The 24,111-nt window shown below is 34.6% G+C and overlaps 1 protein-coding gene across 6 annotated transcripts in view; it reads right to left on the bottom strand.

The window, feature by feature from the left end:
• Positions 1-24,111, bottom strand: part of UBR2 (ubiquitin protein ligase E3 component n-recognin 2) — a 116,960-nt gene that overhangs the window by 55,306 nt on the left and 37,543 nt on the right. For 5 of the 6 annotated variants that reach the window (XR_009009536.1, XM_007197860.3, XM_057555063.1 and 2 more), the window contains exons 5-14: positions 18,819-18,949; positions 16,746-16,884; positions 16,168-16,230; positions 12,015-12,135; positions 10,124-10,231; positions 9,690-9,778; positions 8,491-8,589; positions 3,036-3,199; positions 2,847-2,946; positions 902-1,030 (exon numbers count right to left, since the gene is read on the bottom strand). Coding sequence is in view for 5 of the 6 variants with exons in the window: in XM_007197860.3 (XP_007197922.2) it covers positions 902-1,030; positions 2,847-2,946; positions 3,036-3,199; positions 8,491-8,589; positions 9,690-9,778; positions 10,124-10,231; positions 12,015-12,135; positions 16,168-16,230; positions 16,746-16,884; positions 18,819-18,949 (1,143 nt within the window). In the remaining variant the exon portion in view is untranslated. Of the gene's footprint in view, positions 1-901; positions 1,031-2,846; positions 2,947-3,035; positions 3,200-8,490; positions 8,590-8,659; positions 8,759-9,689; positions 9,779-10,123; positions 10,232-12,014; positions 12,136-16,167; positions 16,231-16,745; positions 16,885-18,818; positions 18,950-24,111 lie in introns of all 6 variants that reach the window. The other variant, XM_007197858.3, reaches the window with a different exon arrangement.

Here is a 24,111-nt window from a genome sequence, read left to right as displayed (position 1 = left end):
TTTATTTCTGGGCTCTCTGTTTTCCTCATTCCCGGTTGTCCAGTCTGGCAAGCTGGCAATTTCATCTAAATTTCTCTCAAACCTGACCACTGATTATTTCCAGTAACTCAAAGGAAAGCCAACATGTCTCCACTGAACTCCCTGCTTCTACTCTTACCCTCCTCCATCCATTCTCCACACAGAGTAACTTTTAAAAACATGTAAATTGGATCATGTCACTTTTCTGCTTGGGAGTCTCGAATGGCGTCCCACTTTAATTAGAATAAAATTCAAACTTCTTTCCATGGCTTCCAAGGCCCTGCAAAGCCAGGCACCTGTTTACTTCTCTATTTTCAACCTCTGTTCCGACCAGAGCCTTCTCACAGCTCCTGGAACAACCGTACTCGTTCTCATCAGAGAGCATGATGCAGCTGTCCCTCAGTCAGGAATATTCTTTACTCTTTCATCAGTTAACTCTGACACATAGTTCAGATCTCACAGAAGCCTTCTCTGACCTCCCAACTTACACAAGCTCTCATCTAGATTTTATAGCCAAAGGAATGCCAAAATAATTTTAAGACATAGGACAAATGTACCAATAGTAAAATTTCATTTTTGGATAAATTTATAACCTTCTTTTTATATGCTCAAAATCTTGATGGGATTATATATATATAAAAAAGATAGTAACATAAAAGAAGAGAGAGTGTGGATTATATCCTCCTTTATCTATTTTCTAAGAGTTTTCTAAGGTTTCAGAATTTGAACTTTTATTGAATATACAGGTGAAAGCAGAAAATATGCTGTTTTATGAACATATCACCACTATCCTCTCCAAACTGCCTCAGATTTTACTTAGGAAATTGTTTATCTCTGTCTCTCCTCCATTTATCTCCTATCCCTGACCCCAGAAGAGACTCACATCTAAAGCACACCAGTCCTGCATCATTGAAATGACATGTGTTAATTTCATTTGTAGTGTGAAGGCTGCTTCCCACTCTGGTTCCATTTCAATATGCTGTCCTACTTGACGTGTAACTGGATCCATTCCCTTAAAAGAAGTGAAAAGATTTTTAAATAAACTAAAATTACATCTGTTCTTTCACATCGAAACTTAAGAAATAATGCAGGAGAAATATTGATTACAAAAACTTATAAAGTAAAAGTTCTAACAGGAAGTTTCAAGTAGTATGAGAAGTCCAACTTCTTAAATAACATGTTTATGTAACATTCTCTAAAATTTTATAAATAAAAAATCCCAGTAAAATATAGAACAACTTATTTTAGAGGCAATCTTCTATATGTTTTAGACAATAAAATGTATATAGTTCACTGCAACAATCCTTCAAATCCCTTTTTAGCTCTATCATCCATAGAAAAAACTGTCAGAAGAAACTTGACAGACTTTTAAAATGCTACTGAATTTATAAATATGTTCTATAATATACTAAAATAAAATTTTTATATTTATTTGTAACCTGTAACTAAAAGTTTTCATAGGGCTTCCCTGGTGGCGCAGTGGTTAAGAATCCACCTGCCAAGGCAGGGGACACGGGTTCGAGCGCTGATCTGGGAAGATCCCACGTGCCGTGGAGCAACAAAGCCCGTGCTCCACAACTACTGAGCCTGCCTTCTAGAGCCTGAGCTCTAGAGCCCGCGAGCCACAATTACTGAAGCCTGCATGCCTAGAGTCCGTGCTCTGCAACAAGAGAAGCCACCAAAATGAGAAGCCCGCGCACCGCAACGAAGAGTAGCCCCCGCTCGCTGCAACTAGAGAAAGCCCACGTGCAGCAACGAAGACCCAGTGCAGCTATAAACAAACAGACAAACAAACAAATAAAGTTTTCATAGAGACTGAAAGAAAGCAAAACATGAAAAAGATAAACAGCTTTTAATGCAAAAGAATATAACTTTTTTAGAAACTAGCCAAACTACCCTGGTGCATTGGAACTGATTAAAAATAACAGAAAATACAGGACACTTCAAGTATTCAAAATGACCAAGGTAGATACTGTTTCCATAGGTACAAGGAAAAAAATAGAAGTACTATAATAAAACACCCAGAAACTACCACCAACGTGGGAAATAGAATATATCCTAAAAATGATAGGTTAACTTTACTTATTCCTTTCTTAAGAAAGCCAGAAAGCTACTAAAGGAATCATAATGATATTCCTCAGGTTTTCTGCAACGTCATCTATCTTTTTACAGTTAGGGGAATTCCCTGGCAGTCCAGTGGTTAGGACTCTGTGCTCTCACTGCTGGATTTAATTCTTGGTTGGGGAACTAAAATCCCACAAGCCTCGAGGCATGGTCCCAAACAAACAAACAAACAAAACCAAAACAACAAAAAACTGGTTAACTATACCAGTTTCTGCTTCTAGATTCTATTTTGTATACAGAAGTGTTTCCAAAAAGAAAATTAAATGCGGGGGGGGGAGTTCTATACTATATCATATAAATATGGTATCAATGAAAGAAAAATATGGAAACATTAAGAAGACAAACATTATAGTTTCCTAAATAACTAATTTGACAATACTTCCACCTAAGCATATTCAAAACAAAACAAAACAAAACAATCTGCAACCCCCAAGGAAAGAACATTAACGGTAACCAAAAGAATAACCAGATACAAAAGTACAGCAGATGTCAGAACCTCTGCTGGGATCTCATGCATTCTACACCTTTCTAAGAGTTTCCATTTAAGAGGAGCTTCTTGATCCTAACTGTAGCTATCCAAATTATTCTTTTAAAAATGTGCCCAGTATGAAAAAAATGCATAGACAGAAAGGTATTTAGCTCAGTGAACCGAAAAAGGGGGAAAGTAAATGTTTCACTTTTGAAATGTGTCAGCTTATACATACCTGCATACATTTGAGTAATTCCAAAAAGGCATCAAATCCTTCTAGGAACTTCTGCCTCAGATCATCTGACCATTCAGTTGGTTTGCTAATTAACACATACCTGAACAAGACAAAAACAGCAATGAATATATGGACAAACAATGACCTTTTACAAGTTGCAACTGGTTCAATAATTAAGCGAAAACTTACTTAAGATCTAAAATAAGGCTCTGAACTCTCCTAAACTTGAAGGCTTGTAAAGCAGTATATCGTTCAAACTGAAACCTGCCCTGGGCATCTCGATGTCTCAAATGATCCATAAAAGTCTTAATGATAATGGTCATTAGGTTTTCTTCTGTGATGAGCATCCGAGCCTAGGACAAAGTATATCAGAGTACATGGTAATAAAAAACTATTTACCAGAAAGCTAAAAAAAAAAAGTCACCAAAATTGGTTAGCTCTTTCAGTTTAGACCTTTTTCAACACAACTATGTAATATCATAAATGCATTTTTGTGTATTTCTAAATAACAATTACTTACTCCAATTGCCACGTCTATGAAGCAACAATTATATCACGGAGAAAGATGCCAGAATGTAAGGAGACAGATCCAAGGCTCATTATTCAAAGACAATTCAGGGTGGGGGATCTGAACCAGGCTGCAAATTTTCCTTAACTGAGACATTTAGACACCTATAATAGTACGGTATAATTATTCTAGGATCCACAGGTTTATATCACAGATTCTGTAGAACTCAGTATGAAACCATACTTCCTCTTAATCTTAGTTGAGATTTATTTTTTTGTTTTTCTTTCTATATAGATATATATATTAATGTATTTTTTAATAAGCAAATACACTTAAATGATGCAAAAAACAGGTAAAAAGTCTAGCTCCCAAAGTCCCCCTTGCAAAGGCAATCTCTGTTAGCAGTTTTCTTGCATATACTTCCAGAGATGGTGTGTATATGATATATACGTGTATGCACATATACACACATATATACATTTATAGGACATGGATAACTGTTATTAAGTAGATATAAGTATGGGTATGTATAATGATCTCCCCCCCTGCCCAAAGGATAGCATATTATAAACACTGTTCTGCACTTGGTTTTTTCACTTGATATACTTTGGAGATTGTCCCATACCAGTTCATATAAATTCCCTCATTCTTTTTAATTATCCCCAGTACTCTTTTCTATCATACTTTATTAGCCAGGCCCTTACTGGTGAGATATTTGGGTTTTTCCCAGTCTTATGCTATTTATCACAAAAGATACTGCAACAAATATCTACTATGTACAGTTGCAAGGATATTTATAGGATAATTTCCCAGAAGTGGAATTACTGGGTTAATGTGTATAATATACATTATAAATTTTGACTGATATCACCAAACCCCTCAAAGAAGACAAAACAATGCAGAAGTTGGATGTCTAAGAATATAGTAAAACTGTATTCTAATGTACAGGTTAAGTTGTAAAGTCATCAGATAAGGAGAAAATCGATACAGTTAAACATACCTTTGAAAAACTCTTAAATAATCATCCCATTGCCAGGACTTAGGCCCCAAAAAGCTCAAAAGTCAATAGGATTAATTTCTGTTAATTTTCCTAGACAGTGAAGACTAAGTTCAAGTTCGAAGGAGGGGAGGTGTTGACAAGTTAAGTAAAAGGATTTTCCTTCTTGTTTGCTGTATTAGTCAACTTTGAGACAATTAAATGAGTATATGTGATTTCACTGACCTAAGAAAAAACTCTGGTCTCGGGAAAAAGCTTTTACTATTTCGCCATCAAGCATAATGTTTGCTTTGGGTTTTTACTTTTTGCTTTGTTTTCAGGTATTTTTATCAGATTAAATAAATTCTTTCATTCCTATTTTATTTGCTAAGAGGTATTTTTCGTTCGTTTTAAATCATGAATTCAGGAAAAGCATCTGATATGATCTTTTCTCTCCTTTTTGTCTGTTAATAAGTTGAATTACGCCAGTTGATTTTTTTTCCAAATGGTATACTACTCTTGCGTTAAGGAAATAAAACCAAACTTGGTTGTGATATATTATCCTTTTTCTATATTGCTTGATTCAATCTGTGCAACCTCGTTTGTGAGAGAGATTAAATGGTAATTTTCTTTTCTTGTAATTGTTGGGTTCTGGCATCAAGATTACAGAGGACTTAATTAAATTGGCAAGTATATTCTCTTTCTCTGTTTTCTAGAAAAAGTTATATAAGACAGGTATTATTTTTTTCTTGAATATTTGGAAGAATTCCCCAGTATAGCCTTTGGGCCTGGGGACTTCTTTGTGAGAAGATTTTTATATTAATTAAAATTTTCTATTTCTTGTTTCTCTTCTAACGACCTGTGTTTTTTCTTAGGGATTTGTTCGTTTCATCCAAATTTCCAATTATATTGATTAATTTGATCCTAATATTGCCTATTTTCTATTTAAAATCTGTAAGGTTTGTAGTTTTTTGTAGTCCTTTTTAAATAAAAATTTTTCTGTTTTTCTTATTAGACTTTCTAGAGATCTACCCCCATCCTTTTTTTTTTTTAAAGAAAAATCTTTTTTGTACATTTACTTTGTTTTATTGATTTCTGTTCTTTACTATTTCCCCTTTTCTACTTTCTTTAGACAAAAAATATAAGTACTTGTATTACAATGGCCTTCAAGGTCTGGCACTAATCCACTCCCATGTTCCCTTATCCCCAGACTCAGTGACCTCATGGATCATTCTCCTCCTCACTCACTCTAGCAACACTGGCCTGTTCTGGGTTCTTTCTTCCAAAATGCCAAGTGCACATTCATCTCAGAACTTTGCACTTGCTGTTCCCTCTGCCTAGGAGGCTCTTTCACCAGTTAGTCACATCACTCACTCCCTCATGTCTCTGTTCAAACACCATCTCTCTGAGAGGCCTTTTTTGATAACCTTGCATAAAATATGACCCTTCCACTGTCACTCTCTAACCCCTTAACCTGCTTTCCTACTTTACAGCACTTCTCAACATTTGATTTATAATAAATATATAAATATGTAAATATTATATACATCTGTCTCTCCCCAATTGCACTATAAATCCCATGGGAACAGGGTCTTTTGTCTTTTTTGTTTACTGCTATATTTATCTCCAGAGCCCCAAACATTGCCTAGTTAATAAAGGTGCTAAATAAATATGCTCTGAATAAATGAATACATATGTTATTTTTCTAGTGCTTCTAACTAAAGGAGTCAGACAAGAAACATAAAAGGTTGAAATATCGGAAAAAACCAAAAATTATTATTTGTAGATTACTAGAAATTCCAAGGAATCAACACAAAATATTAGAGAAAATGTTAGTAAGAAAACCAGACTGATACAAGATGGATATATAAAAATCAGTAGTTTTCTTTCATACTAGCCATAGTGAGATTAAAAATATGAATAATTTACAATAGTGTCAAAAATATAAAACATAAACACTTCTAAGACAAGTTATGTTCCTAGATGGGGATACTCAGTATTGCAAAGATACCAGTTCTTCCCATATTATCTATAAATACAACATCTTTTCAGTCAAAAACCCTAATGTGGTTTCTGAAATTGACAAACTGATTTTAGTTCTTCTTTAAAAAAAAAAGCCTAAAATAATTAAGAATTTTTTTGAAAAGAATAATGAAAGAAGATTTAGCTCTATAAAATATCAAAATGGAATAGTAAGCTAATATTATTAAAACTGGGTACTGGCATGGAAATGGACAAAAGGATCAATGGAGGAGAGAAACAGATTTGAATACACATGGGATTGTCTCAGAGGCTTCTCAAACTCATCCCTGACTAAACTGAAAGCAACACTTTCCCTTTTTATAAGTTCTACTCATTCTCCTCTTGGTTACAAAAGTCAGAAACCCAGAAATCACCTTTATATTTTCCCCTCAAACCCAACAACCAATCACTCACCAAACCTAATATTCCTCAAACCCAACATGTGGCCCGTCAGTAGATTTCACTACTTACATATCTCTCACAACTTCTATACCCGCTGCCACAATCCCCACAGGTTTCCCACACCCACTACTGCTCCTGCAAATTTGTTCTCCAAATTACAGGAAGCATCATCTTTTAAAAATCACAAACATGATGCTATAAGTGCCACCTAAAACTCTTCAGTGCCTTCCAATGTTCTTAAGAGAAAAACCAAAATCCTTAATTTGGCCCAAAATATCTCATTAGTGGCTAAATAGACTTCAGACAGCTTCAACTGTCCTAGAATATACCCTTGAACATAAAAATAATCTGGGGAAAAAACAGTCGTTAAAAAAAGAAGCTGGAACATAACACCTTGTTAATAAAATAACTGTAGAATACTCTTAACTCCATACAATTAGGCCCTTGCCTATGTTTCTGGTCTCATTTAACTCCGTGTTCAAGGATCTTCGACCGTACTTCTTCCCTTCTCTTCCCTTCCCTACTTCAGGATTTTCTCAAGTGTTGGTTCCTCTGCATGATTCCTCTTCACGCTCCTGCATAAAGTTACCTTCCCTACAGAATCCTCTTCTGAACTGTGGGAAAAGGTCAGATCTCTCCTACTCTACCAAAACAACAGAATTCTTCAGTTTTTATTATAATTTTAATTACCATTTACGTGAGTCTTTCCCTCCCTACTGTAAGTTTCATGAGGGCAAGGCCCATGTCTGTTCACCATGCATTCCCAAAACCTAGAATTGTGCCCAATAAATAATTGGTGCTCAGTAAATTTTTTTTAATCAATTAAATATTAATAAATTATTCAGTAGAACTAAAACATAGTGATGCCTCCTGGAACAACTAGCGAAACTTAGTACAAGATCACCCAATCATCATGATTCAATTGCCTTAGTTATCCCTTCCCTTAGCAGGGAAAAGGAGGCTTCTTAGAATGTGAGATTATATACAATATGCTGTTTCTTCTTTTTTTGGACACGCCACGCAGCTTGCAGGATTTTAGTTGCCCGACCAGGGAGTGAACTTGCAGGCAGTGAAAGCACTGAGTCCTAACCATTGGATGGCCAGGGAATTCCCACAATATGCTGTTTCTAATGGATAAATTTGTTAAACTAATGACTTTAATTTTAACTCATCAGTTCAAAACCTCGGGGAAGTACTATGAGAAAGTACAGATTAAGTTCAAATGACTTTCCCCCTCCAGATTACACATTCAAAGATACATGTTCTGGGCTTCCCTGGTGGCGCAGTGGTTGAGAATCTGCCTGCTAATGCGGGGGACACGGGTTCGAGCCCTGGTCTGGGAGGATCCCACGTGCTGCGGAGCAACTAGGCCCGTGAGCCACAACTACTGAGCCTGCGCGTCTGGAGCCTGTGCTCCGCAACAAGAGAGGCCACGATAGTGAGAGGCCCACGCACCGCGATGAAGAGTGGCCCCCGCTTGCCGCAACTGGGGAGGGCCCCCGCGCAGAAGCGAAGACCCAACACAGCCAGGAATAGATAAGTAAATAAATAAATAAATAAAATAAAAAAAAAAAAGATACATGTTCTAGTATGACTGAAGGCATGTGAAGTCTGATCACCCATTAATAAAATATTTTTCTATTCAGGAATATACAGATCTCAGTTCTCTATTATTTTAAGGCTTTACTTCTTCTAATGGAAAACAAGAAAATTCTTCTTAGTCTTTTAGTACTTACAAGTGAAGGGACTGTGAAAATCTGAACCGAGAGGTCTGCGACTGAAAACTCTCTGTCGTGGTCATCTGTCACATAATCACTCTGCAAACGCTCATAGTTCTATTAAGAAGGCAAAAAAAGGCAAGGAGTGCCAACTATCAGTTACAAAGAAAAGGCAAGCACTACTCACCAGAGTAGGTGCGGTGAAGAACTGGACAGACAGAGCAGCCACGGACACTGCTCGCTCGTGATCATCCTCCATAAAATCTCTCTGCAACTGCTGGTAATTCTAAACAACAAGGGGGAGATTCACCTCTAATCCACAATGACCAATGTTTAAGGATTATAATGAAAAATCAGTGCTGGAGGAGTCAATAAGATATTCTATGAGAATGATGACTGGAATGTGCCAACTAAATTCTGTGTAAATATCAATTCACTATACAATCTTCTTTAGCACAATGGCAATTTGTGAGCTCAAATAGGAGTAACAGCTACTAAAATCCTGGGACGTCACTGTACATGGGTGGAACCAAATCACAGTAGCTTTACACTGTCTCTGATGAAACCAGACTTTTGTTACTTCTGGATGCCTATCAGAGTCACCTGATGGCTCTTTCAAAGTATACATGCTTGGGCCCCATTCTTGGTGAATCTGCTTCAGTAGGTTTGAGAATGGAACCCAAACACATGCATTTTGAAAGAGCTCCCCAAATGATTCTTGTATGTTTCCTTGGTTAATAACCCCTAATTCAGGTGAATAAAAAACCCAAGCAGTTAGCTTAATCACATGCTGCTGAAAGGGAGAAGAACATAATTCAATAATATCAACAACCTAGAGTTATGATTCTTAAATCACATCCAAATATACAGGTCGTTTCAACTAAAATTATCTTTTCTTACACAAAATTTAATAGGAATAACATAATTCAATGACATAGGTTTAAAGTCTTCATTTATCATTTCACATCATACACACTGCATAGATGGATATTCACATTATCATGGCAGATGATAAACAAGAAAAACCTCACTGCTAGAATTTTATTCTATTGATGAAAGATAAAAAGATCATTTATGAAGTTTCTTAGAATTTAAAATCAACTCACTGACATATTACTATCAGCTGTTAATTTTACAAACACTGGATATAATCATGGACTACAGTTACTCTGCATATAACCTATTTCGTTAATCTTCAAAAGTGAGAAACTACTTACCTTTGCAAATCGAACAGCAAACAGTTTCTTGTATTTCAAATCCATAAGTAGACTGCTCATGAACAACTGATGATACACACTCCTAGCACCTTTTACAAAAAGAGCAGATGTAAGATAAGGATATATCTAACAAGCCAAAAATTACATTTCCAAAGTTTTCATATGATCAACTGTATTTTAAGTGTCAAGAGCAACACTCTACATGTGTTCCTTAATCAGTTTTTCTAAATATATTTTTCAAACAAAACATAAAGGTGATTTAATTTGGATCATGGATCCCCAAATCTGTTTTTTCCCCAAAGAATAAGACTGCATGTGTTAATTCTAAAAACCATAAATATATTTATTAAATACCTCCCCAAATGAAAAAGAAACTAACATCCCAATTACCTGTGTAAGTTCCCCTATACCTTAAAAGTAGTTAAGATATGTACCTTTCCACAATTTGGAATCACTAAGCATCAACCTATCCACTAGAGAAGAGTTTTCACCATTTGGCCCTTCTTGTAAACCAACTTGACATAAAATTCGGCGAAGACCATCTTAAAACAAGAAGAAAAGTAGTCAAGAAACAGTAACTTCAAATATTAAAATAAAATGACATATTAGTAGAAATTTTCAAATGGATCTACTATAGAGTCTTACTTTTTCTTTTTTAACTAAAGGTCAAATTTATTCAGAAAAAGTAAACATACTATTTTATTAACATGTTCACAAAATGGAGAAAAATTCCAAATCTTGCATTATACACCAACTCTTATTCCAGAATACCAAAATACATGTGTATCAGAATGGCAATGATCTCTTATGCTGTAAAGAATTTAAATAAGCAACAAAGAACCCAAAAGCCACTGAAATAAACATGGTTTTTTAAGCATCTATGCTAATTAAACCAGGTTACAGTAAAATTGTTACATATCCCATGATAACTGAAGATAGGTATAATATAAAATTGTGCTACCATTTAAAAGAAAGAATACATTACCTCTGTACTTTTATACCAGTCCATTTTATTAATGTTATGCAAAATGTTCTTCATTAAACAAAAATACACTATGTACTTATGTATACCTACTATATGAGGGGCTTTGGAAGGCAAATTCCATTATATTCTAAATGTTAAACTTAAAAACTATATATAAGTATTAACAAAACCACAACTTTAATACCTTCTAGTTTCATATTTAAAATCCACTGTTTTAAAGTCTTCTACAAGCATGCATAATAATCGGAAAAAAAACAAAAAATAGAGTAACTTTAAAATTTAATTATAAGAGTCACCAAATAGAAATTGTTTACAAGGCTAAAGAGAAAACTTTATATATGAATTAAATAATAGATAAGGTCTTTAAATTGTTGATGATAAATAAATTTTCTCAAAGAAAATTTTCAGCAGAAAACTGCTTCCATGATACTATTCATTAATGCTGTAGCACAGTACTTGGCATACAGATATCCAATGGAAAACACCAAAGCCAAAAAATAAAAATAAAAAAAGAGAGAAATAATTGGAAAGACATTTAGATTAAACAAACACGTTCTCCTAAATTTCCACACCTCCATATTTTCACCTGTCAATTCACAGTGTGGCAATACTCTTTCTAGTAGCCTTTTAATACAAATGTTTTAGAAATTTTCTTTATAGCAAACATTGGAATGTCATTTATTCAAACCACCTCCCTTGCCTGAAGAACAGTATGACAGCTTAGATCTATTCCTAGTTTACTCTTCAGTGTTACACAGCAAACTTGTATTTTTGGCATTGGACGTGAAGGTTCTTAATTCTGTTTATCACTACTTTTAAAAGATTATCTAATTTGTAGACTGTGGAAAAACAAAAACTCAAATACACAGTAACTTCAAATTTGCAAATTTTCAGGGTTGCAAATTATTAGTAACCACAAGTCGTAGAAGTCAAAACAAAGACATCCTTTAAACAGTTAATCATTTAGGTTTTATATACAGTAGCATTATGCAGCTTGCTTTGTGGAAGAGAATTCCACAGGATACGCCATTAAGAAATAGGTTCTTTTATCAAGTTGGTAAGATTTAGGTTTCATTAGCATATTATAGTCATTTACAATTGTTTAACCCACTGTTTCCTGCATTTATTTGAACACAGACTCCTCTGTGTGCATATAAAAAAGATCCCGTGGATCAAAACTGGGAAACAGATTTTTTTCTATGTATAAAGATATTATGAGATGGTGTTTTAAAACATGAAACTAAAGCAAAAAAACGATTCCACCTGCTATTTTTTCCAAAACAGTTTGGCAAAGGCATATGAGCTCATTTTTAAGTCAATTAGCACAAGTATGAACCTACCTGAATATCCAATAATACTTCCCAGCCAAGACAAAAGTTTCAAACCAAAATTCTGATGTGCGACAATAGACGAATGCATAACTTGAACTTTGAGTGGCTTTGTCTGTCTACTGGTATTTCTCTTAAAAAGAAATGGCAGGATGAAAAAACAAACTTAAAAAGGCTATTTTAGAGAAAGAAGTTAATATTTTTATTTAATATAGCTACACTCTCATCATTATAGGGGAGTTTTCCATGTATGTGTGTAAGAAAAATACCACGTGGCTTGCTTTATTCAGATTCTAATTTTCTAGAAGCAATCTTAGGATTCTTACAAAAAAGTAAGAAGTTACAGCTTTAAGTAACCTGAATTTTTGGTCTTATATTTGAAAATCTGCCCCACCAATTATAAATTATTTCAATGCTTAAATTGGCTTTATGTCTTTAAACTAATTTTTTAATGTAATTACACACTAATTTAAATAATTTACTTCATTGCACAAATGTGATGTTATCAATACTTTAAAAAAAAACTGTAGTAAATACACACAAAACTTTCCAACTTAACCATTTTTAAGTGTGCAGTTCTGTAAAGCAGATTGTTGTATAACCAGTCTCCAGAACTCTCTGTCTTGTGAAACTAAAACTCTGTACCCATCAAACACTCCAGGTACCTCATACAAGCAGAATCATACACTATTTATAGTATCTTTTTGTGACTAGCTTATTTCACTTAGCATAATGTCCTCAAGGTTCATCCACACTGTAGCATGTATCAGAATTTTCTTCCTTTTTAAGGCTGAATAATATTCTATTGTATGTATATAGACTTTGTTTATCCATTCATCCATTGATAGACACTAAAGTTGCTTCTACCTTTTGTCTACTGTGAATAATGTTGTTATGAACATGAGACCCTGCTTTCAATTCTTTTGTGTATATACCCAGAAGCAAGACTGCTGGATCATATGGCAATTCTATTTTTAATTTTTAAAGGAACCACTATACTGTTTTCCATAGTGGTCGCACCATTCTACATTCCCACCAATAGTGCACGAGGGTTCCAATTTTTCCATATCCTTGCCAATACCTGTGATTTTCTGTTATTGTTTTGTTGTTGTTGTTGTTTGTTTTTAATAGCCATCCTAATGGACATGAGGTGGTATCTTATTGTGGTTTTTACTTGCATTCCCCTAGTGATTAGTAATACTGAGCATGTTTTCCTGTGCTTTGGCAATCTGCATATCATCTTTGGATAAATGTCTATTTAAGTCTATCAAAACTTTTAATTTAACATGTTTTCCCCCCCTTTTCCTTTTTTGCTTGGATCATCTTTCTACCTACCAGTTCATCCCATCTCCATAACCCACATTAACACAGTACACCTTTGCATACTTTATCCATCTATATGTATTATATATGTACACATTTATAAAGGTTTTTATTTGATTTACAAAAAATGGGATACTACACATATTCTGTCGAATCTTTGTGTTAACAGTTTTTTTTTTTTGGTTAATGACTCATAAAATTCTGTGGTGTGGATTTATTTAGACATTCTCTAGAGAAGGGCATTCATAGTCTCTTTGTTTTCAGTCTTCTATGACTACAAAAAACGTAGTACTGGACATTTTGTACACACACTAACTGGTGCTTGTATTTTTACAGGATAAATTCCTAGGAGAGATAATAGATGCTACTAGATTGTTTTCCAATTATGTGGTAGCAATTTATTTTTACACGAGTATTTCTGTTCTCTGCATCTCTGCCAGCAAGGTACTTTATCACTCTAATTTCTCCATCTTGTTGGGTATGAAATCTCCGTCACTTTACTAAACTAGTGAGTTTGAGTCTCTTTTTACATATGTTTACCACCTAGATCTTCTCTGTTGTGATCGTCTTTTCATATCTTATGCCCATTTTTCTATTTTGTTGTTTGCTCCCTACTTGATAATCTATGAGTGCTCTGTTTATCATAAACATTAAATGTCTATCCTTTGTGTTAGAAATAATTTTTCTAAATCTACTGTCTACTGACATTTTTTATAATATTTTGCTATGCAAATTTTTTATGCAGCCAAAAAAAAAAAGTTCTTTTCTAACTCCTGGGGTTCTAGTCTTGGTTAAGAAGCTCTCCTCCTCCCTTAGAATGTACTTGTTTCCTAGATTTTCCTCATACTAGTATCTATTTCTGGACTTTCTATTCTATATTATGCATATAGTATATCTATGCAGACACTACCAGAGATTACAAGTACTGATTTTTTAGGGAAAAACTGAAATAACACTATGAAGCAACAAATGTAAAGGGAAAAAAAACACCTTCTCCTTTACCTGGATTCATCTACTGTAAACATTCTATTCCAATTGCTTTATCATTTGCACATTATCTTTCTTTCTCCACACAGACACACACAAGCATTTAAAAAAAAAAAAAAAAACCACTGAAGGTTACATTATATGCATAATGTCCCCTTATCCCTAAAAACTTCAGTATACATTTCCTAAGAATGGGAATGTTCTTTTTATACAACCACAGTATAGTTTCTGATGTATTATTAAATTGAGCATGCCCAGTTATCAATAAAGAATTTCTTAAATAAGACACAAACTCATGAAGAGAAAAATATATTTTGCTACATTAAAATTAAAGCTTTTGCTCAAGGAGAAGCATCACAAATAAGCTTAAAATAAGTCACATATTAGGAAAAGACACTGCAACAAAAGATCAGGATTCAGATTATGTGAAGAGTCCTTACAAATCAGTAAGAAAAACACAAATAACCTAACAACAAAAAAATGGGTAAAGAGTACGAACAAGAAATTCACAGAAAACTTAAATGACCAATACAATAAATATGAAATAAGATACTCAGTAATCAAGGTAGTGCAAATTTAACTGATGAGATGCCATTCATACACATCAGGTTGGCAAAATTTTAAAAATTTGACAATATATAGTTTTGACAAAGCAGTAGAGATATGGGAACTCTACTTCAGTGCTGGTTGGATGTATATTGGTACCACCATTTTGGAGATTAACTTGGCAAAATCTAGTATAGCTGAAAATGCCCAAAAGCTAACAACTCAGAAATTCCATTTCTTGGTATATACCCTAGAGAAACTTTTGCTTCTATGCAACAAGAGGACAAAAAAATGACCACAGCAGGACTGATAGTTATAGAAAAAAATTGGAAATATCCTAATTGTCCATCAACTGGAGAATGTAAAAATTATGGTATAGTCATCAATGGAATACTTACAGATACATGTATCAACACAGATAAATCTAGAAACAACACTGAAATGAAAAGGCAAATTGCAATATAATACATTCAGTATGAATCTTGTTATATAATGTTTAAAGACTTCCAAATCAATACATATAATATGGATGGATATTTAACAGATGAAATATAAAGGCATGTATGAAAATGAAAGATAAATTAATGAAAAGTAGTTATCTCTCAGGAAGGAGGAAGGGGAATGGGATTTAGAAGGGATAATACAAGGGCTTCTATACTATTTTATTTATTTAAAATACGTATGAAGAAAATAAGGTATAATGTAGCACACAGGCATTTTCATCTGTATATTTAAAATATTTCACAATATATAAAATATATAAAATTATATTTTAAAAGGACATTTACATAAAATGCAGTTACATGGAATAGTTAAAAACAATAAATTCTAACTTTTAAAAATAAATCTAAATGTGGGGAATAGTTTTCTTTCAGATAAATTATACACTAAATGCTATTAGGATATGCAGCATACCTTGCTATTAGGTACCAAGAAACAACTTCCCTTGAATTCTAATCTTGGTGCTAAAGGTCAGTATAATTCCTAAAAAGTAATGTGAAACCCTATCAAAAACAAAACAGAAAGCAAAAAACTTTCTAAGACGTCTCTGATGAAAAAATAAGAAGACAGAAATATATACATATATATCTCATCTAAACATTCATTTTCTGTATCAATCTTACATAGTTTAAAAAAAACTAGATAAAGCAATAAGCAATGCTCAAGTAACATATATTTAAACATGATTTTTGATTGATGTGGCTTTACATTCAGGAAGGCAGAAAAATGTGTTCATAAACACCAAAATGTGGGACTGGTTTTATACTAATAAAAAATAAGAGTGTAGACATATTTTTAAATTACTTACCACAATTACTGATTTTGCTTGTTCACAATACTGGAAGTCTCCATATCGAACAGACCTACGTCCCTGTAAATAAAGATATTTGAAATTAACTTGTAAAAATATTTATATTCAATATTAATAACTTTTGAAACAGTAAACAAATAAACACAGTGTTATCTGAGCACATAACAACTCTGGTCAATTTTTAATATCTACAATGTTTATTCTATTCATTAATTAAATAGTAAATTAAAATATTTTCCTTCAAAGCTATCCTAACATTTTTCAAGCCATTAATAAGTTCAAGTTGTTATCCTTGAACAATACAATATTTATTCTTCTAGGCTGCTATAATTTCTATTTTCATAACTGAATATTTCTAACCACTGTGTAGGATGAGAGCAACTGTATCTACGTTTCCTCCTAAACTTTCTGATAATAGCTTACAGTTATATCTAATATATATTTGGGCCAATATTCATATGAAATTAAAGAAAAATAGCCTAGACATATATACCTCTAACTCAATTTTCTAGGATAACTTATCTGCATTAAAAGTTTAATTTATTATGTGACATCAATATAACGAAATTACTTACATCTCGATCTACTGTAGTTGCAAAGCCAATGGCTTCTTTTTGTGTACAGTTAACAGCTTTCTGAAGAGTATAAATAACTTGTTCATAGGTATGAACCTCATCATTAAACAGCATGCAATAGTAGGTGTCACTCTTCTCTCTGTGGGATAAAACATTAATTATATGTTATCTATATGCATATCACCTTGCTCCAGGATGATTTATTAAGAACACACTTTGTTCTAGGGAACGTGCTAGGTACTAGGCACATACCTGTAATGAAGCCATCTGTGGTCCCCACACTCTATGACACTACTGGCTGGTGGGAAAGATAGATACTATACATATAATCTATGTGAATTCGCTTTTATCAAGAATAGGATGCTAGAGTGGGATAAAACCAGTATGGGAGTTCAGAGAACTGCCAAAGAAGTAATTTGAGAGCTGAAGTCAGAATTGGCTATCAGTGGTGCTCAAGTGGGGGCAATTCTCCTCTACCCTCCATAGATGACCACTGGGCAATGTCTGGAAACTTTTGGTTGTCATGACTGGGGTGGGAGTGCCACTGGCATCCAGTGGGTAAGGGCCAAGGATGCTGCTAAAAATTCTACAATCCACCAGTTAGAGACCATAATATCTGGGCCCCAAAGCCAAGAGTGCGAAGGGCTAGAAGAAAGTGAAAGCAAAGGCCCTGAGGTGGCAAAGGTAAATACTGGGAGCTGGAGCACAGGGAGGAAGGAGGAGATTAGTTTGGAGAGAGGCAGAAATCTTAAAGAGCTTGTAATGGATTTCGATTTTGCCATCCTAAGGGCAATCAAAGATTTGAAAGTGAAATAGGAGCTATGGTCAGATTTGTCTTAAAGTTCACTTTGGCTATATGTGGAGAATGGACCATGAGAGACACGAGTGGATATGGCAGTCTAGTTAGGGACGTCATGTTGTCCAAGGATGAAATTAACGCAATGTGGACTAGCATAGTAGTAATGGAGATGAACAGAAGTAAACAATTTGACAGAGGGAGAACCAGCTGGACCTGAAATCTAAGTGGATATGCATGACTCAGGTTTCTGGGTAGATGAAATGCCATTTACTAAGATGGGAAAACATTACAAGAGACGCAAGTTAGATTCTTTTCCCTTCTATGCTGGTGGTCCCAAACTTACAATGGAACAGAAAAATAAAAACACAACTCTTCTATTCTCTATGGTCTAAATTTGGATCTCAGATTTAGATCTTAGTTGGTCCCCAACTCAAAATACATGAAGATAAAGTTATGAGGTAACTAAGCCATTTTCAACATTTCCAAAAAAGGAATACTAACTCTTCATTTTACTAAAAAACAACCTACAACCTAATTATTTGGAACACTGTTGAGAAAGCAAAAAAGAAACACCACCAATGTCCTTTAGACTCTCACTTGTATTCAACCTTAACTGTGAATACAATTCCAACAAGCTTGGCTAGAATTAAAAGTAGAAGAGAAGGCTGCTTGAGGCAAGCACATTCATGCAGAAAAGTAAGCCCTTAACCTTAATACAGCTATAGCAGAATCCAGCTCTCTGGTCACAAATTTGCAATCTCCTCAATAAACTAAGAACAAATGGTAAAAATGTTAGATGTACTGTAGAAGAATCACAAAGTGTAGAATAAATTTTATACAAATTTAGAATCAAAAATGGTTAAAATTGAATTTGTGCATTTAGTCAAACCAGAAAACTCACTTAGATCAAAGTGCTCATTCCCTAATCAAATCTCATAAACAAACAAAAAGAACTGTAGAGTTAACTTAACAGCTTTATCACACAAAGAAGAGAAAAATGCCTCTGCTTGAAACCAGTGGTAGAGCCTTGATGTGGCTAAAATATGGCTATAAATCAGCGAAAGCAACAACAGGGAAAAACCTTTACCAATAAATGGCTCACACATATTTAAAAACTATAAAACCAAGGTTATTATTATGCTGAAAACTAATTATTAAAAAAGATTATGTTCTATCCTAGCTGTATTAAAGTTAATTTGAGGAATTAGAATCAAAATGCTTAAAAACTGAGTGTGAGCAAATACCAATACAAGGAATAAACGGGTTGTACTTACACCATCTCTAAATCTGGTGGCAATTCACTTTCCTTTTCCCAGGTTAATATCTCTACTGCATACCGAAACATAATAGCAAAAATGTTATAAGTTCTTGCTATCACATCTTCTGATAAATGCACAAGAGGATCCTGAAAGAACAGAAAAAAAAAAATGCAACCATGTTAAATGTACATTAATTCTCCTTTTTCCCATTCTGCCTCCCTCCTCAAAATACTACTGTAAAAAGCTGACTGATCTTCCAGCTTCAGCTTCTCTTCAATTTGATCCTATATGTTACATCTCAGCAAGTCAAACTTCCTAAAACATTCTGTTCATAATAATCCCTATTACTGAATCATATGAACCACAATATTCCACGGCACTCCAATGCCTAATAAATAAATCTAAAAATTTTAGAATGGCATTCTAGGATCTTTAAAACCTAACATCAAACCATGGTTACAGCTTCACATCCCTCTAATCCCCAATTTCCAGAATAAACAAAGGAATGTTATCTAAGGATGGACAAGTAATATTTAGTTTTATAGGTCTAAAGGAGAGCCTGATTTTGAGGATTCTAAAGGGGAGAAGTCAACAAGGTCAGAAAACTGCTCCTCGATGTTAAGAATCACTCACTTTCTCTCAGCGAGTCAAGTTGTGTATGTATTTAACAGAGAACTTCGTACATTAGAGTTAACAGTGAATAAGTCACTAAATTTCAAGGTTAATGTAAAAAAGTATTACTATAAACATACTCTAAGGTTATCTTTCAGTCAAGGTTGGCAAAATGTTTTATACAATCTAATCTTAATGCTTTATCAAATCTAAACATGTTATTTAGCTTAATGGCTAAATAGTGTTATATTCATCTCTCAATAAGAAAATCAATATATTCCAACATCATGGAATGGGAACCAGCACATTCTTGAAAATATACATAAGGATACAGAACATTTTTGTGCATCCTCACCAAGGATCAGCTTAGTGGAACTGATATAAAACAAATGGAGAGGAGAATAATATCAAGGATGAAGGAAAAAAGACAAAGATTCCTAAAGGAGATGGGTCTAGGACTTAAATAATGTAAGAAGTAAAGTAAGAAAAAGATTTTCCAAAGTCTTACAGCACTTTTTACCTACAACTCTCCTCAATACACTGCTTTATATGTCCCATCAAAAAAAATTTTTTTTATACTGCTACCAAGGTTTGGTACTATTTCTTATGGAGACTTTAGAAGTTAACATGGCAAAACCACCTGTTACAAAGAAGGTATTGGAACTGGTACCTTCTGGGGATTCATAAAAGAGTGGCTATTAATCGTAATACGAACCTCACATTGTACTAAAATAGAAAGTAGAACCAAAACTCAGTTTTCTTCGTGATACTATCTCACTATACAGTTATTCCATTTCTTACAATTACATCCCATAATACAAGACATTTAGAGCATTGAAGAATTAAATGGTGTTGGGACAGAAACAACCGCCAATTCTTGAGAATCCAAGCCAGTAGTGTCCAAACTCTGTTCTAAAAATCCCAGGGCCTGGTAGAGATGTTTCCTACTTGAAATACACACCAGTTTAAAAACATATGATTATCCATATTTTTAAATGGCCTATGGATACAGATTCTTCTGCCATCTTTGTATGCACATGTTAACTTCTTGAGAATGGGTTACTGATGAAGAAACATTATTTCTGAAGTGAAGAGATGCTAGGCTATGCAAGTCTACTCGTGTACAATGGTAAATTAAACGCTATTTGAAAAGACTTCTGTTCCAAGTGCTCGTATCACAGCATAAGTCAGTTGGAATGAGAAAATAAATAACCATCTTATCCTATGTTGTATTATCTAAGACTAATAATTGTTTTTGGTGACATTTATGTTAGAGAATGCAAGCCTTTGTCAGTGAGTCAACTTTGATTTATTATTCTTCCAAACTAGAAGAATAGCATGCTGTTAAAAAGGTTACCTGTGGTTGGGACTTCCCTGGTGGTCCAGTGGTAAAGAATCTGCCTTATGATGCAGGGGACGTGGGTTCAATCCCTGGTCAGGGAACTAAGATCCTACATGCTGCAGGGCAACTAAGCCTATGCGCCACAACTACTGAGCCTGCGTGCTGCAAACTACGGAGCCCATGAGCTCTGGAACCTGCGAGCCATGATTACAGGGCCCACGCGCCCTGGAGCCTGCGTGCCACAACTAGAGAAGAGAAGACCTGCCACCACAACTAGAGAGAAGCCCACACACCACAATGAAGAGCCTGTGCGCTGCAACGAAAGGTCCTGCGTGCAGCAACTAGACCTGATGCAGCCAAAAAAATCAATCAATCTTAAAAAAAAAAAGAAAAAAAAGTAAGCACATATTATAATAGAGTTTAACTGTTGTCATATGCAAATAAGGTATGAATGAGGGTTTTCTCCACACTGCCCAACTAAAACTAGAAATAAACTAGAAACCAAAGTTATGAATCGACTTTCTAACAAGAAATAAATATACATTCCAACTTATAAAAAATAAATTCATTAGTAATACTGCTTTTATCTGTTTTATTATTGGGATTTCTTAATTAAAATTTTATTAAAAAAAATTCCACTGCCAAAAAACGTTTTCAAAAATCCAGTATACTGTACTGTCAGAGTTGTCTATACTACCTAGGTTTAAAGCCCAGCTCTAGCACTTACTGTGTGGGACACTGTAGGCAAGTTTCTTAATCTAAGACTCAAGCTTCCACAGCTATAAAATATGGGTAACAGTAGTATTCATCTTACAGGGCTGTTCTGAGAATTAAATGAGATAAACCAAGAATCGTATTTAGCATGATATTCAGCTACTAGTTACCACTGATCTATTTTCAAATGGGATGAAAGCAGCATTGATAAGTGAAAATTTCAGATAAAAAATTTTTCACTGAGGTTGTTCATTCAGTTAATATATGTTATTGAATTAAATTTCATTCCAAAAAGGATTTACAGCAACTTTTTTTGGCCAAGTGCAGCTTGCGGGATCGTAGTTGCCCGACCAGGGATTGAACCTGCGCTCTTGGCAGTGAAAACATGGAGTCCTAACCACTGGACCTCCAGGGAATTCCCCTTCAGCAACTAGAATACATCCAGTGTAATAAAACAGTATTAAAAAATAGATATACAGGGCTTCCTTGGTGGCGCAGTGGTTGAGAATCTGCCTGCTAATGCAGGGGACACGGGTTCGAGCCCTGGTCTGGGAAGATCCCACATGCCATGGAGCAGCTAGGCCCGTGAGCCACAACTACTGAGCCTGCGCGTCTGGAGCCTAGGCTCCGCAACAAGAGAGGCCGCGATAGTGAGAGGCCCGCGCACCGCGATGAAGAGTGACCCCCGCTTGCCACAACTAGAGAAAGCCCTCGCACAGAAACGAAGACCCAACACAGCCAAAAATAAAAAAAAAATAAAAAAAAAAGCATCAGCCTCAAGTCCAACCCATTCCTTAAAAAAAAAAAAAAAAAAAAAAGATATACAAAGCAGGTAAAATGAAAATAAAGGAAGGAAAATAAACTGAAGTCAAGATAACATCTATTTATAAATGCCAATCATATAAATTTCAGCTACTTATCAGCTACTACAGACAAGCTGTTTTCAAGACGCCCCAACAAAAGGAAACACAGTCAGTTACCAGACTCACACCAAGAGAAACGTAACATTTCCTAATGCAGAGACCTAAGAGAAATTTCTTACGGTTTTTATAAAGATCAACAAAGGAGACACTAGGAAAGGTACCATCCCACCAGCCTCCGTACTCACCCCCCGTGCTCAAGGGCCCATTTGGAAACCTAGTTGGGCATTTATTGTTGTCACAGTGATGGAAGATGCTATTACCATTTAATGAGTGGGAATTAGGTATAATAAACACAGTGCTTCTGACAGTGTACATCTGGGGTCAGTAAAGTTTTTCTGTAAAGAGTCACTAAGTATTTCAGTTTTTGCAGGCTACAGGGTCTCTGTCATAGCTACTCAGTTTTGCTGTTGTAGTGGAAAAGCAGCTATAGACAGTACATGAACAATTAAGCGTGGCTGTGTTGCAATAAAATTTTATTTATGGATAATGAAATTTGAATTTCACATAATGTTCACATGCCACAAAATACTACCCTTATTGATTTTTCTTCAACTATTTAAAAATATAAAAACCATTCTTCGATTATGGTGGTGCCAGTAACAGGTTGCAGACAAGATCCGGCCTGTGGCGCCAGAGTTTGCTGATCCCTGGCCTGTACAAGGAAGAATGTCCCACCCCAAATGCCAAAAGTTGAGAAGACCTGTGGAACTTCTAAACACTACCCCAACAGAAGTATATAATCAAATTTTTTCCAACTTTTTCTTAAGATGTAGGCTGAATGTATAACAAAAAAATTATATTCAATAAAAACAATTCTATGACAGGCTAAAAAGGTTCATTTCAAATATTATATAGCCTTCTTCCATTTCAAGCATAAAATAGAAAAACCCTAGATAATGTATGGATTTAATGAGTGGGGACCAGGTATGCTAAATATAATGTTATTTGTTATCTTTTTAATATCTTATAGTCTTTTCTCGAAGACTTCATTTCTCTTAACTGAATTCTTAAATAGGAATTAAATGGCAAAGTCTGGAGGTTCGATTCTCTGTCAAGTTGCTGGAATATATATTCTCCAGGCAGGACCATACAATTTCAGCCAGGCAGGTTATTTTGCTGGTATCTTCTAAAAATTCAGGAAACTAACCAGAGTCTTCATTATTTGATAGCTACCCCACTAATGTATGAGGATAAAGCCAAGAGAGTAACTGCAGGCGGATTCATAATTTTTCTTAGAAAATTTAAAGTGAACAATCTGGTGGTATCTAGTATATTCATAATGTTGAGCTACAATCACCTCTATCTAGTTCTAAAACATTTCTATCACTTCAACAAAGTAAAACCCCTTACCCATAAAGCAGTTTTTCTCCATTTCTCCCTTCCCTATTCCCTGGCAACCACCAGTCTGTGTTCTCTACAGACTTATTTATTCTGGATATTTCACATAAATGGAATCATACAGTATGTGACCCTTCGTGTCTGGCTTCTTTCACTTAGCATGATGTTTTGAAAGTTCATCCACGTTGCAACATGTATCAGTACTTCATTCCTTTTTACAGCTAAGTAATATTACACTGTATGTTTATCCATTCACATACTGATAGACATTTTGACTGTTTCCACCTTTTGGCTATTATGAATAATGCTGCTACTAATGTGTGTGCATGTACTTATTTGAATACTTGTTTTTAATTCTTTTGGGTATATACCTAGAAGT

The sequence above is a fragment of the Balaenoptera acutorostrata genome, chromosome 10, assembly GCF_949987535.1.
Source record: "Balaenoptera acutorostrata chromosome 10, mBalAcu1.1, whole genome shotgun sequence".
In the NCBI taxonomy this organism is placed as follows: Eukaryota; Metazoa; Chordata; class Mammalia; order Artiodactyla; family Balaenopteridae; genus Balaenoptera; species Balaenoptera acutorostrata.
The sequence above is the reverse complement of the archived record's forward strand: the minus strand, read 5'-3'. Positions and strand labels throughout refer to the sequence as shown.